Source organism: Rhinolophus sinicus, chromosome 16 (assembly GCF_057876585.1).
Source record: "Rhinolophus sinicus isolate RSI-liver-muscle chromosome 16, RSI-T2T, whole genome shotgun sequence".
NCBI classification, from domain to species: domain Eukaryota; kingdom Metazoa; phylum Chordata; class Mammalia; order Chiroptera; family Rhinolophidae; genus Rhinolophus; species Rhinolophus sinicus.
This window is the reverse complement of record NC_142516.1, coordinates 63,762,174-63,775,588: the sequence shown is the minus strand read 5'-3', so window position 1 is coordinate 63,775,588 and position 13,415 is coordinate 63,762,174. Positions and strand designations below refer to the sequence as shown.

At 35.4% G+C, this 13,415-nt stretch overlaps 1 protein-coding gene across 6 annotated transcripts in view; it reads right to left on the bottom strand.

Moving 5' to 3' along the window:
* Positions 1 to 13,415, bottom strand: part of DENND4C (DENN domain containing 4C) — a 96,360-nt gene that overhangs the window by 16,603 nt on the left and 66,342 nt on the right. For all 6 annotated transcript variants that reach the window (XM_019750356.3, XM_019750354.3, XM_019750357.3 and 3 more), the window contains 6 exons: positions 11,260 to 11,382; positions 10,259 to 10,405; positions 6,413 to 7,569; positions 4,239 to 4,416; positions 2,899 to 3,002; positions 2,431 to 2,606 (listed from right to left, as the gene is read on the bottom strand). In XM_019750356.3, the coding sequence (XP_019605915.3) occupies positions 2,431 to 2,606; positions 2,899 to 3,002; positions 4,239 to 4,416; positions 6,413 to 7,569; positions 10,259 to 10,405; positions 11,260 to 11,382 (1,885 nt within the window). The remainder of the gene's footprint in view (positions 1 to 2,430; positions 2,607 to 2,898; positions 3,003 to 4,238; positions 4,417 to 6,412; positions 7,570 to 10,258; positions 10,406 to 11,259; positions 11,383 to 13,415) is intronic.

The following is a 13,415-nucleotide window of genomic DNA, read 5'->3' as shown; positions in this document are numbered from 1 at the left end:
TCTTATCTCTCTCCTACTTCTGGATGGGACGGTGTGAGTGTTGGGCCTTGCAAGGGACATTAAGAAAACTTTCTGAGGTAATGATAATGTTCTATATGTTGATAAGTGTTTGAATTTGCACAAATGTATGCATTCACTCTTTAAATGGTACATTTGAGATTTGTATATTTTATTGTATACCAACTTTAACCTCAAAAGAAAAACAAGCTAAACAAATACTGAACTCTAATTAATGATATGCATGTTGAAGTCTTCGGGGGAGAAGTATATTAATGTTGACATCTTATTTTAAATGAATAGAAATATTAGATAAATTGGTGGATGGCCTGAGGAATAAATAGGTAATAAAGCAAGTACAGTAAAATGTTAATTGTAGAATGTAGGGATGGATATTTGGGTGTCACTGTAAAAAAGAAATCTTCAAACTTGACTATAAGTTTGAAATTTTCCACAATGACATATTAGGGACGAAAATCAACAATGCTCTTTTATACCCAATTAAAAAATGTAAAATAAGATACCACAGTAGCTTAAGAAACACAATTAACTCAACAAAAAAGGATATAAGACATGGAAAATAATTTAAAGGGACATAAAAAAGGGTTTTTTTTAAAATGGAGATATATACCATGCTCACAGGTAAGAGAATAATATTGAAAATGTCCATTTTCCCCAAATCTATAAGTCTAATGCAATCCAATGAAACTTGAGCTGAATTTTCTTTTAGGAACTCAATGTTACTCTAAAATTTTATAAATTTTAAAATAAGTAACTATTAGAGAAAAAAAAACTCCATGAGGGGGGAATTTACAGACACAACACAAAGACAGAGCAATAAAAACATGATACTGACATAAAGAATAGGAGAACACAGAGTGAGTGAGGTGCACATGGGAACTTGAGGTGTACATTAAAGACCTAAGTTATCAGAAGTAAAATATAAAGACCAAAGTAAAATATAAAGCTAACAAGAACGTTCAGGAGAACATTTTCATGTCCTACCGATGGGAAACAACTTTTAAAACAAGACTCCAAAAGCACAAATCATAAGGTTTAAAATTAATGGATGAGGACATCAGAATTAATGATTTCTCTTCAAGGAATTAAAAATATTGAAGGCAGAGATCAACAAGAAAAAGAAAGCTCAATTTAAAAATGGAAAAGGGATATAAATAAGCAATTCACAGAAAATGCTGGAATAATTAACAAGTCTATGTATTCAAAGAAATTCAAACAAAAATGAGATACTACTTTATATTCATTACAATGCAAAAATCAGAAAAGTTGATAATACAAAATGCTGGCAAGGATGTACAGAAATGAGAATTCTTGGACACTACTAGAGGGAATGTAGCTATCTGGGAAGCAATCTCCCAGTGTTTATTGAAATCATGTATGAATACGACACAGTGGTATCACTCCTAAGACTATTATTCTGAGAAAAACTACTTCCCAAGTCCAGAAAGAGACATATTTTACAGGGTATTATATTACTGCAGTGATGCTTGTAACAGAGAACTGGAAGCGACTGAAGTATCCAACACTAGGATAATGGATAAGTAAAATGAGGTATTAACTTCCTGTAGGATGAAAGAAATGACTAGACCTACATGTAGCAACTCAGATAGATTTTAAACTGAGTACTAAAAAACACAGAGAATCCTACAAAACAACATATTTTATAAGAATATATATTCAAGGATATACCACAGACAGCACAATGTCTTTGTTGGATAAAGGAATGAGAGTGGAAATGGGCAGGCAAAGGAATGTAGTGAAGGAGGGCCCTTGCAAAAACCTCTGATGATACTATGTCAGGAATTAGGGTATGATTTCACTAGACTCCACATCTGAAGCTAAAAGAAAAACTATAGAGGAAACACCTATAAAACAAGATATTTTTTAAAAAGCAGCTAAAGGTAGACAATAATATTTCATAAAACGGAAGGTTAAGTATAATTACCTAGGTCAGCGTACAGTTACCAAACTTGGAATTACTTAATGACTGATTACAGATCAGCTACTCTCCTTCCCATTGCTTAGAATTCAGTCATTTCACTGTACAGAGCACTAGTATAAGGGGGCAACAAGTTAAGAAGAGTTCAAGCCCCCCCCACCTCCTTTTTTTGCTTTTAGAAGACATAATTAAGGTCACTGAGGCAGAAAGTTTAAAATAATGACTAACATTAGAGTTCTGAATTATCTATAAAGCTTAGCCCCAAGAATTAACTGCTACTATAATCATATGTGAAATAAAACGGAAAGGTAGTCTCCTACATTACTAGTATTTCTCCTCAAATACTGGAAGTGAAGGACTGAAAGGAAAAGGGCACCTTACTGAGCATACCATGAATATTTCACTCTTTCCCCAAGAGCGATGCCTTTGGCTGGGGGGCACTTACCTCTTAAGGGATCTTTTAAAATACTAACCTTGCAGACCCTCTCAAGTCTTTAAATTCTATATTGAGAACAGGCAAGAAGTTGCTTTTACAGAATGGACAGGCTGTATTCAAATTTGAATCATCTGCTGTCCATCCAGCCATAATTTCTTCATCATAAACTAAAGCTTCACAAGCTCTGCACTGTGAACAACTTGACATCAAAACCTAAGAGTAGAAAAGTGCAGACACTGAAAACATCCTCAGTAACAACCTTAACAGACCATTCTCTTGAGACAGAGAATTTTATTTTGTTTATCACCTTTAGAATTAACAATTCACTTACTTTATAGGAAAAGCTACCAGTTTATTGCCTTGCTTACATAATACATCAAGCAAATTCAACAAAATGACTTATTTTATTATTTTGTCCACCAGGTATCAGAATTCTGTTAAATTTCATTCTAAAATAAAAATGTATTTATAGCCACTTTATCATGGGCAGAAACAGAATTTTTACCTCCATTGCACAATTCTGGTAGATGCTAGACATGCTGGTATTTTGAGAAGAACCATGGTCTGATTTTTCAAAGTCCTGCCCTTTTATGCCTCTTGGAAGTTCACCTAGAGAGAAGTAACCATCATAACACATTATATAAGAAAACGTCCTTATTCTTTGGAAATGCATACTACAGTATTTAAGGGGGCATATGAAGTCTGCAATTTATTTTCAAATTGTTCAGTATAAAAATGTAAACACACACACACACACACACACACACACAGTGCCAAAAAAAATGTATATACATTTTAAGAAAGGAAAAAAATGTATTAAATACTAAAATTGTAGTATTCATACATACTGATAACAAAAGATAAATACAAGTCACGACTAACTTCTACAGTTACAAGAGGTCCTCAAATTGGTTACCATCAGCGTCCAGAAATTTCTGATTATGGCGAATTACTGCTTGAGCTACGTTGACCAAAGTGTCCACTTATATTGCTGCACATGTCATTTCAATTTCTTCACACAGTACCATACAGCTCAAATTTATCACAAATGCGTGCAACTGTTAGGCATGTTGGAGGTTGTTGCATACTCACGCCTTCATCGTCATACTTCCATAACGTTCTTGACTTTCAAAAACCACCTCAAAATGGTCTTGCACTCCTCAAATGACAACCATGCTTCCGCCATTTTCTTTGACTGTCCTGCCTGTCACATGGTGATGCTAGCATTCATTTGATTAACGCCATCTTTTGAGCGAACATCATACTACCTACCTACACACTGCTACCGTAATTCAATTCAACTTCAAAAAGTAATACATAGATAACATCTCTTAAAATGTGTATACATTTTTTTGGCACTGTGTGTATGTGTGTGTGCGCGCACGCGCAATAGAAATTTGGATAAAATAAATAGAATTATAATTAAAACAAAAAAGCTAAGAAATTTCACTGATGCAGCCCACCGACTCTCAAACTCTGGTATGCATCTGATTCACCCAGAATGCTGGTTAAAAATACACATTTCTAAGGCCCCATCCTACAGATTCAGTCCCAAAAATTCTGGCCTACAGCTTGGACATTTGAATATATTTTAAAGCAAATTCCCCAGGTGATTCTGATAGACACGAAAGCTTCAGAATTAATGATATAATTCACAAATATACGTAACTAAAATTAAATCAGTGAGTGACTTCAGTACTTGTAGATCATGTGAAAGAATAGTGATAGCGTGGTGTGGTTATATTAAAAATCAGATCATCTCAACAAATGAAGCTTACTGTGTGTCAGGTGGGAGGAGGGAAAGGTATAGGCACATGAACTAAAAGGGAGGAGGACAACCCATACTTGTTGAGTGATGCTGTTTTCCTACATCTCCACTGCTGCTGCTACTGCCAAGGCTTGTGTTGCTCTGAGTAAGTTCACTGGGGACCAGCCCTGAGATGCTTGTGTTAGGTGATGTATTCTCCCCCAAAATGTGGTCTTCGAGGCCAGCTGGGAAGCTGTAATCTCTGTTAGTTTCCTCCTTTAATTGAAAAGAGTAAAATCACACACATAAATAATACCTTCTCCACTGAGAATACATTTAACGCACCCTTTTCAGAAATAAACTCCCCTATAATGCTTAAATAAATGATCATCCCCATATTTTTCAAAACTACAAACTCTTCTATTATTTGGAATTTTTCTTCTAAACTCTAAAACATTCAAGCAATGACCTATAATACTCAAAGATTATGTTGTGCCATGGTGTATGTTTGGATGTGGGGTGTTTCTCAATATTCAATATCATAAAATGAAGGAACTCCAGGAGCTCACTGTCTCTCGGGGAATCAGGACGGCAGCAGAAGCCGAGAAGGAGCTTTGGCGTCAGACACAGCCAGACCGTGCGTGACCTTGGCTCCCTATCACGTATTAGGTGTGTGACCTTGCAAAAATTACTTTTCTCTTACTTTTAATTATACCACCTGAAAAATATGGACAATATGTGCCCTTTAAAATAAGGTTGTTGTGAGAATTTCAACTGGCAATTTCAAATATAAAATGGCTCATTCTGGGTTTGTTTGTTTTTTAACATATGCCAGGGTAAAGTACTTTTGAAGCCAGCTTATTTTGTCTTTCCTTAACTGACTTTGTACGCTCTTTAAATACAAATGCAATTTGTCTTATAATACTCAATATTCAATATTGTACTTTTAATTCAATTAAGTTTGCATACAGAATAAGATTTTCTTTCAAATGGTATACAAGTCTTATTTGTCCAATTTAATTTCCTGTCTCTACTTCCTATTTAGAACTTTAACAATCTGAAATTGATTATATTATCTTGAAAATGCATGGTGTTTTAAATCTCCATTCTTTTCCTATTATTCTCTGATATACCTTTTGCCACCTTACCACTTTGACTAACCGAAAACTTTAAATGTATCCATCAAAAGCCAACTTAGATATCGCTTACTTTGCTCTTTTTGGACAGTCCCCACAGGAACCTCTTGTACTGTGTTTCCCTGAAAATTAGACCTAGCCGGACAATCAGCTCTAATGCATCTTTTGGAGCAAAAAGTAACAGAAGACCCGGTCTTATATAATATATAATACAATACAATAACAGGTCTTATATTAATTTTTGCTCCAAAAAATGCGCTGGAGCTGATTGTCTGGCTAGGTCTTATTTTCAGGGAAACACGGTAAGCTATTGCTCCCTTCTTTGCTACTAAAGTGGTTAAGAGCATAGACTCCAGGACCAATCTCCTAGACCTCAAATTCTAGTTCGGCCACTCATTGGTTGTGTGAACTGGGGGTTAATTAACCTCTCTGAATCTCACAGACCTCATCTATAAAATGGGGATAATAGTAATTCCAACCCATGGAGTTGCTAACATTAAATAAATATGTATGTTACATACCTATATATTCATGTATCAAAATAGATACATAGCATATGATAGTATCTAAAACATAGTGCTATAATAGCAAACATTTCTAGATATCTCTTTTCTACTACAGTACTAAAATTCTGTGAACACAATAGTGAAATTTTAATTAAAGTTTTTCTATAAAACAAATAAGCAAAATTTCCCCACTTTTAGTTTCATAAGATCTAGTTTCATAAGATCATCTTTACAATGATTTTTTAAAGAATTACCAGTTTTTTGTTATACAGTATGAAATCTATGGATTAAGTTGTAGAGTGACTTCACTTATATAAAGGAGATAACACAGGTAAAGGTTATTTAAAAACTGAAGAGCTATACAAATATAACATGGCATCATTATTAAATTTAAACATGAATCATTAGGGCAGACTGACCTATGAATTATAAAGTGGTCCTGATTGTTTTTTCTTCACTATTCATTTCCTTACATGTGCAACTATGTTCAAGTCATTTCAAGAAAGAAATAGGATATGCATCGTTTCAAAATTTAAAAACCAAAGTTACTAGGAATCTCTAAATAATCTGTATATAGAAAATTACAAACATTCCAGTATCAGACAGACTACACACGTAAAACATTCTTACCTTATCGTCTGAGGAGGTGTAGTTAGATGATGCTACAGCTACCCACATCTTACTGGCTACTGTCGCTGCTTGTTTCATACCAGATTTTAGGACATCTATCTTGGGCCCTGAGAGTATATTATCCAGTTTTAGCCCTGACAAAGAATTTACCACAGAACCCAATGAGCCATGGGGTGAAGAACGCACCAGAGCTGATAAAGAAGTTGAACGGTCCTTAGGACCTCGAGAGGGAGTGAAACGCGCAGCAAAAGTTTTAGATCTAGACACTGCAGGGGAACTCTTTTCACTTTCAGGATTTTCCTGCACTGGTGGACCATGATCTAAAGGTAGGCTTGATCTCCTCTCTAAAGGGTGAATAAATGCAGTGGTAGTGCCAGACTCTCTGTTTCCCTCTCCATGCAATTCCATACTAGAAGACTTGCTACCCAGGGGACTCTTTAGGTTCATATAGCTTTCGATTTCATCAGCCAGATTACGTGCAATCACTGGAGAAAACAACTTATCTTCAGAATCAGAAGTTTTTTCTCCTATACATTCAGTGGCTAAAAGAGACAAAGGATCACGTCCAGTTTCAACATCTTCCCTCTCAACAGCTTTAGCAACACCATATAAACTACTTCTTTTATTTATCAGATCTTTGGGTCCTGCTTTCAAGTCTCTGGGCTGACTACTGTTACTATCATTTTGCAGACCGTCATGTATATCCTCTGTCATAGTAGTTTCAGCTACACTGTCATCAGCCACAGGTTCTAGGAGCTCCTGGCTTTCCTCAAGCATCTCTAACCCGGAAGATCTGTGCTCAGAATCCCAAGTGCTTTCGGACACACGAGTCCTAGTATCAGCTAAATGACAGCTAATACTCTCAAAGCTGTGGGTTCTTGGAATATGGAGTGGAGAAGTCTTAGGATATGTCAATGCTGCTGTGAGAATCTTGGCATCTGCGCCCATCATGATGGCCACTTCACTTGAATTCAGATCCAAACTGCTCTTCTTAAGCAACATTCCTGCTCGACTTTCAGAACTAAAACTACAGCTCCTCTCCGGAAAATGTTTTTGTCTTTTTTCTCCTCTATCACCATTCTTGAGATTAGTAACTTCGCCAAAGACTGCATCTTCAACTGGATCTTGAGTAGAAAACAGCACATTTGATGTACTACCTAAAAGGGAAAGTACAATATTAAAAATGAATCTGTGTCTTCTCCTGATGTAACTTTTATTAAAAAGTTTATTTTCTGATTTTTTGAAAGTGACACATACTCAAAGATTCAGAAAGTTCAGAAGGTAAAATGAAGGTACACAGAAAAAAGTACAAAAAAACCTTCATTCAACCCTGCCTCCCAGATATAAAATTTTAATGTATAATCTGCCTTTTATCTTCTATGCATATATATATATATACACACACATACACAAACACACACACACATTTAAAAAAAGATCATGCAATATATGCTGTATGTACCTGTACTGTTCACATTTATCAATATAGATTGATATCTTACACTTAAAAGTTTTATATTCATTTTAAGAAATCCATTCTGCATTAAATAACTGATCTAAAAATAAACAACCTCTTCTATCTTAGCTTCCGTATATCTAACTCAACAAATATTTGCCAGGAACCTACTCTGCACAAAACAAATTCATAATCATGGAGGAATTACGTATTTGCTATAGTCTAAGCCTTACTGTTCCAAAATAAAATATCTGCCCCAAAGGAAAGAATCTAGAATAGAGTGCTTAGAATTGGCAAACTCCAAGAGGGCTGATAAAAGTATGAGTAGCTAAAAATTTTTCAGATATATTCCTTCCTTCAACAAACATCTGAATGCCTACTAGCATCCACTAAGTGAGGCACTAGCCCTGTTTCTCCGAAATTAAGACCTAGCCAGACAATCAGCTCTAATGTGTCTTTTGGAGGAAAAATTAATATAAGACCTGATTATATTATATTATATATTATATTATTTATATTACATATATTATATTACATTATATTATATTATATTACACCCAGTCTTATAATAAAATAAGACCAGGTCTTATATTAATGTTTGCTCCAAAAATCAGCATTAGAGCTGATTGTCCGGCTAGGTCTTATTTTCGGGGAAACACGGTAGGAATACAATCGCAAAGAAAACAGCATGATCCCAGGCCTCACAGGTCAGTCTTGTTTGATCAAGTAGAATAAAATTATGCCAGTGGCTGTAGGAACCCCAAACCCTACCCCTTTCTCCACCCTCCAACTTTGGGGCAAGCAAACTGTCTTCTACTCTTTGCTACCATGCAGTTTTTCTCACTCCAAAACCAAAGGCTATTTCCTACTGGAATCACTGTCCAAACTTAAGCCTATCCATTCATATCTAAGATTTTCTTTTTTTTTTAAAAGCATAATAACCGGGGAGATTTGGGGGAACGTCTTTGATAAGGTCTTTTTTTAATCTTCCGAGTTGATTTCAAGCTTCTTTTTAATCTTCCAAATTGGTACCAACCAATAATCATAATCATACCAATTAAACAGAATAAGCATTTAGAGATATTTTTAAAGCTTTTAGGGGAATTATATTAGCCTATTTTACAACTCCAAAATTTACACCTGCTTTGAAAACTTTTACCAATATTTTAGAAACAGATCTTTGTAAATTTACTGGTTCTCATAGTATTTCTAGGAATTTAGTGGCACATTTTGTTCAATTTTAAAATATGTTTGACTACTTGATATATTGGCAAAAGCCCCATTACTACCTCCTTCTTTCTTAATAGAGTAAGTCTTCCTAGATCAAGATGTAATATGGAAATAAAATAAATCAAAAGGGAAGGAAACACACCAGTCTCCAGACCACGTCCAGTTCAATATTCTGAGATGATTCTAAACGTTTGATGAAGAAAACTCTGCCTTCCTTTTTCTTAACTTGCTATCAACAGGTTGGGAAAATGGTATCCAGAACATATATATCAATTATTTTTTTCAAAAACCTTTACCTCCTCCTGAGCACTACCCCTCCAGCACAAAAAGTACAGTGAACTTGGTATCACAGTAAAATAAAATAAAAAATAAATAAAAATAAAAATAAAAATAAAAAAAGACTAGGAATAGGAAGTATTTCTACATTGATTTAAAAAGGTGGGCAAATTAATTTCTATACTCTTATAACAGATACACTTACAGACAAGACAGTCCACTGTAGAGAAGTGAATTGTAGCTACTAAGGGAGGGCGCAGGACACAGGCCAATTCCATTGCCCTTGAAAATCCCACACTTAGATGTATGCCTTAAGGGTACTTGGGAGACTACAACATAACTGAGAGTAGTAAACTCAAATTCAAGGCAGTCACACTCACTACAAATACTCAATCACAAATAAGAAGCGGCTGGGGTGCTTACTGGGCCAAAATTAAAGAGCCACTGGTATCCTGCATACCGAGTAAGTGACATCATTCTTCCACTTCACTTCAGTGACAGGCGTTATCCCATCACACATCAGCCCTCTGGAATTTGGTCACATCACTGCTTCTCTGTCCCTGATGAGGACAGGAAGCCCTACACTCATCTCTCATTATCTACCATGAGAAAGTGGGACCCAACTGAGCACAGGCACTCACGGGAAAAGGTATTCCAAACATCAACTAAACACTCTCAATAGCCTTTCTTTTAAAAATTAAATATCTTTAAATAACAACCATTTTAACTTCTCCTTTAGACCATGTATAGGATTTAAACTTACTTCTGGCTCTTCAGCATGTTCATTACAATTAAGTCAACAATTTAATTTCCTTAAAGACATATGTATGTATATCTGCAGAAGTGTATTTTAAATATTTAATAACCACTACATAAAGACTCACCAGTGCTGCTTTTCCTGTCGAGGACATCAAATACACCAGAGGGAACTTTCACAATACTGCTGCCCCACGCAGGAGGCTCCGTAGGACTGTGTGGCTCTCCACTAGGTGGAGAATGTTTTACCACAACAGCAGAGACATCATACACCTCTGGGAAAAAACATTTGGATGTTATCATTCCTACTTTTGCCAATATTGAACAGAAACCGTATACTGATTTTAGTACATTTTATGTAGCTTTTTCCCCCAAAAGGGAGTGATTATATGACTACTTTATTCATAAATGTTGCCGGTATTGACTGAAAATGTTGCCAGTGTTGACTGAAATAAAAGCTTTAGGTTAGCATTCAATAATCCTAACTTGAGCATGCCTGAGGGAATTAAAGCTTTGGCCTTCAGTTATACTCCTCATCACTTGTCAACAGGACAGGGCTTGCCTCTGCGTAACTCCAGGGCATAAAATAAGTGATATCATTGAAGAAAGTATACTTTGGTGTAGAAAGATAGGAGGAACATCCTAGTACCGTAAAGCCAAGATATTCCTCCATATTTCCATAAAATGATTACGACAAATCATTTCTACCTCAATGAGTCCCACAAAAAAAAAAAAAAAAAAAAAACAGGAAACCACAAAGGCTACGTTTAACTCACCAGTGAAAAATATCCATTTAGATATTTGAAGGACATGCAGTGAAAGCATTTTAAAATAAAAGGGGCACTAGAATACAAATTTGATGACTCAAAGTTTAGTCTTGATTCTGTCACAAAGTACACGTAGCTATATACCTTTGGCAAATGAATACTTTAATGGGTCACAGTTTGCTACAAAATTGAAAACTGATCTAAAATTCAGAGACTACCAAAGTCTACTATATATAACAATACATAGTATTTTATAAGCTCAGACCTTACATTTCCAGAAAGTGTCACCAAAATTATCAAATAACACTTCTAATTAATAAAGGTACTTTTCTAAGTAAATCTAGAAAATATCAGTACTTAACCTTCTGTTTGCACTTTCGTTTTAGTTATCAGTTCTCTTGCTACTGGTTCTTCAGGCACATGAATTTCTGCATCATCCTTGATAAGTTCATCCTTAGACCCATAGCCTTGGTCAGACTGACCACCTGCAAAAAACAATGCAGGCTTACACCGAAATGTTTTCATATTCTTATAGTCCAGCTATAAAATGTCAAAAGAAAATTCTACTGATCTACACAACTAAATTTAGATAAAAGGAAGACAAGAAAGCTTACAAAGCGCACAAAACATTTTAAAACAATGATAAGCAAAGAAGAGGAGAAACAGGAACATCAAAGACTGAAAAAAACCATTACACATTTGAAAGCACTGAACCTTAATTTCCTCGTCTGTAAATTAAGATTTCGACAAGATGTCTTGAAAAGTTTCTTTTGGAGTGTGTTTATAGAATGCTACTTTTTGTGTAAAAACAGGAAATAAAACAAACATATTTCTGCTTACTTTTGCAAAAAGAAATGTAGGAATAATAAACTAGAAAACAATAAAGCTAGTTACCTACAAGGTGTGGGGAGAAAATAGGATGGAAAGGATAGAGAAGAAAATCTCTAAATATGGCTTGTTATATTGCTTTTATTTTTGGAAATGTATTAACTTCCACATACCATGTTTCCCCAAAAATAAGACGTAGCCGGATAATCAGCCCTAATGCGTCTTTTGGAGCAAAAATTAAGATAAGACCCGGTCTTATCCGGCTAAGTCTTATTTACGGGGAAACACAGTAATCAAAAAAAATTAAATCAATAGAACAGGGGTTTGGGGGAAGGGAATAACTAGAATGCAAACAGAAACAAATGAAAACCAACTATATTTCATATAACTAACATAACCATGTTAAGATTGGGAAGGACTGAGCCAAGTAACTTTGAAACACATTATTTTGAGTATATACCCTAAACTGGGATGGGGGGTCGGGGGAAAAATATTTAAATCCTAAACTTCTCAGGTTTGTTTCTCACAGGGGAATGGGTGTAGCAATTCTGAAATTATTTTATGTGTACTGGAGGACTGAGCAAATTAGTAAATGTAAGGATGTTCTGGGGAGGCAAGATTCTTACTAGAGAAGAGATTTTTAAAAAATGGAATGAAGGAAGGCAAAGAAAAACGTGTGGGGTTGATTTGGAATTAGAAGTATTTCTACAATATATATACATATTTTGTAGCTCTACTGAAAAAATCTAGAAGCAGTAACACCTTGGTAACAGTAAGCACACCTAGAGCCCAGATTTTGTTTTCTAAAAATCTATTGCTCATTAAAAGGAACCTACGAGCCTTAAAGAAATGGTTGATTCCAGAGGTCAGGCAGGGAAGGCATGAGAATAAATCCAGAACATTTTATTGCACAAGAAAAGAAAGGAAGCGCTGAAGAACATGATGAAGGCACGCCTAATGGACATAGAATAGAATTCCATCTTATAATGTGGAGGGAGGATAGAACTGGCAAAACCACCACTTTATAACCATCATAGTAAAGATTGGTTCAGGCAAGAATCATCAATGGATGCCAAATTTAAAAGAGAAAGTATGATGAGAAAGAGGATAGTCTCATACTGTCTCTTCACAGATAGCTCATTATCTGCAAGGGGGATAATAGTACCTAAGAAAAACCAAACACTGAGACAAGTGATCAAAATCAACATGGCCAATTAGGGGCTGACAGATACTGTGTGCCTCCGTGATGTGATAATCAGAGAAGGACATAATATTACTTTTGTAGTAGAGTCATGGATGCATAACCTAATCTAATCACATGGAAACATCAGACAAGCTCAAATTGAGGAGAATTCCACAGAATAACTGGACTGAATTCTTCAAAACGGTCAAGGTCATGAAAGACAAAGAAAAAACAGGTGAGGCACTGTGCCAGGTTAAAGGAGACTAAAGAGAGGGAGTTCAGGTACCACAAAGGACATTACAATATTTGACAAAATTGGAATGTAGACTATAGTTTATCAATGTTTTCCTGAATTTGGTAATGATACTGTGGTTATGTAAGGGAAAATAGCACTGAAGTGTTAAGAGGTAACAGGGCAAGAGGTATGCAACCTGCTCTCACATGATTTAGGGAAAAAAAATAACGTGCATATGTGTACAGAAAGAAAATGATAAAGCCAAAGTGGCA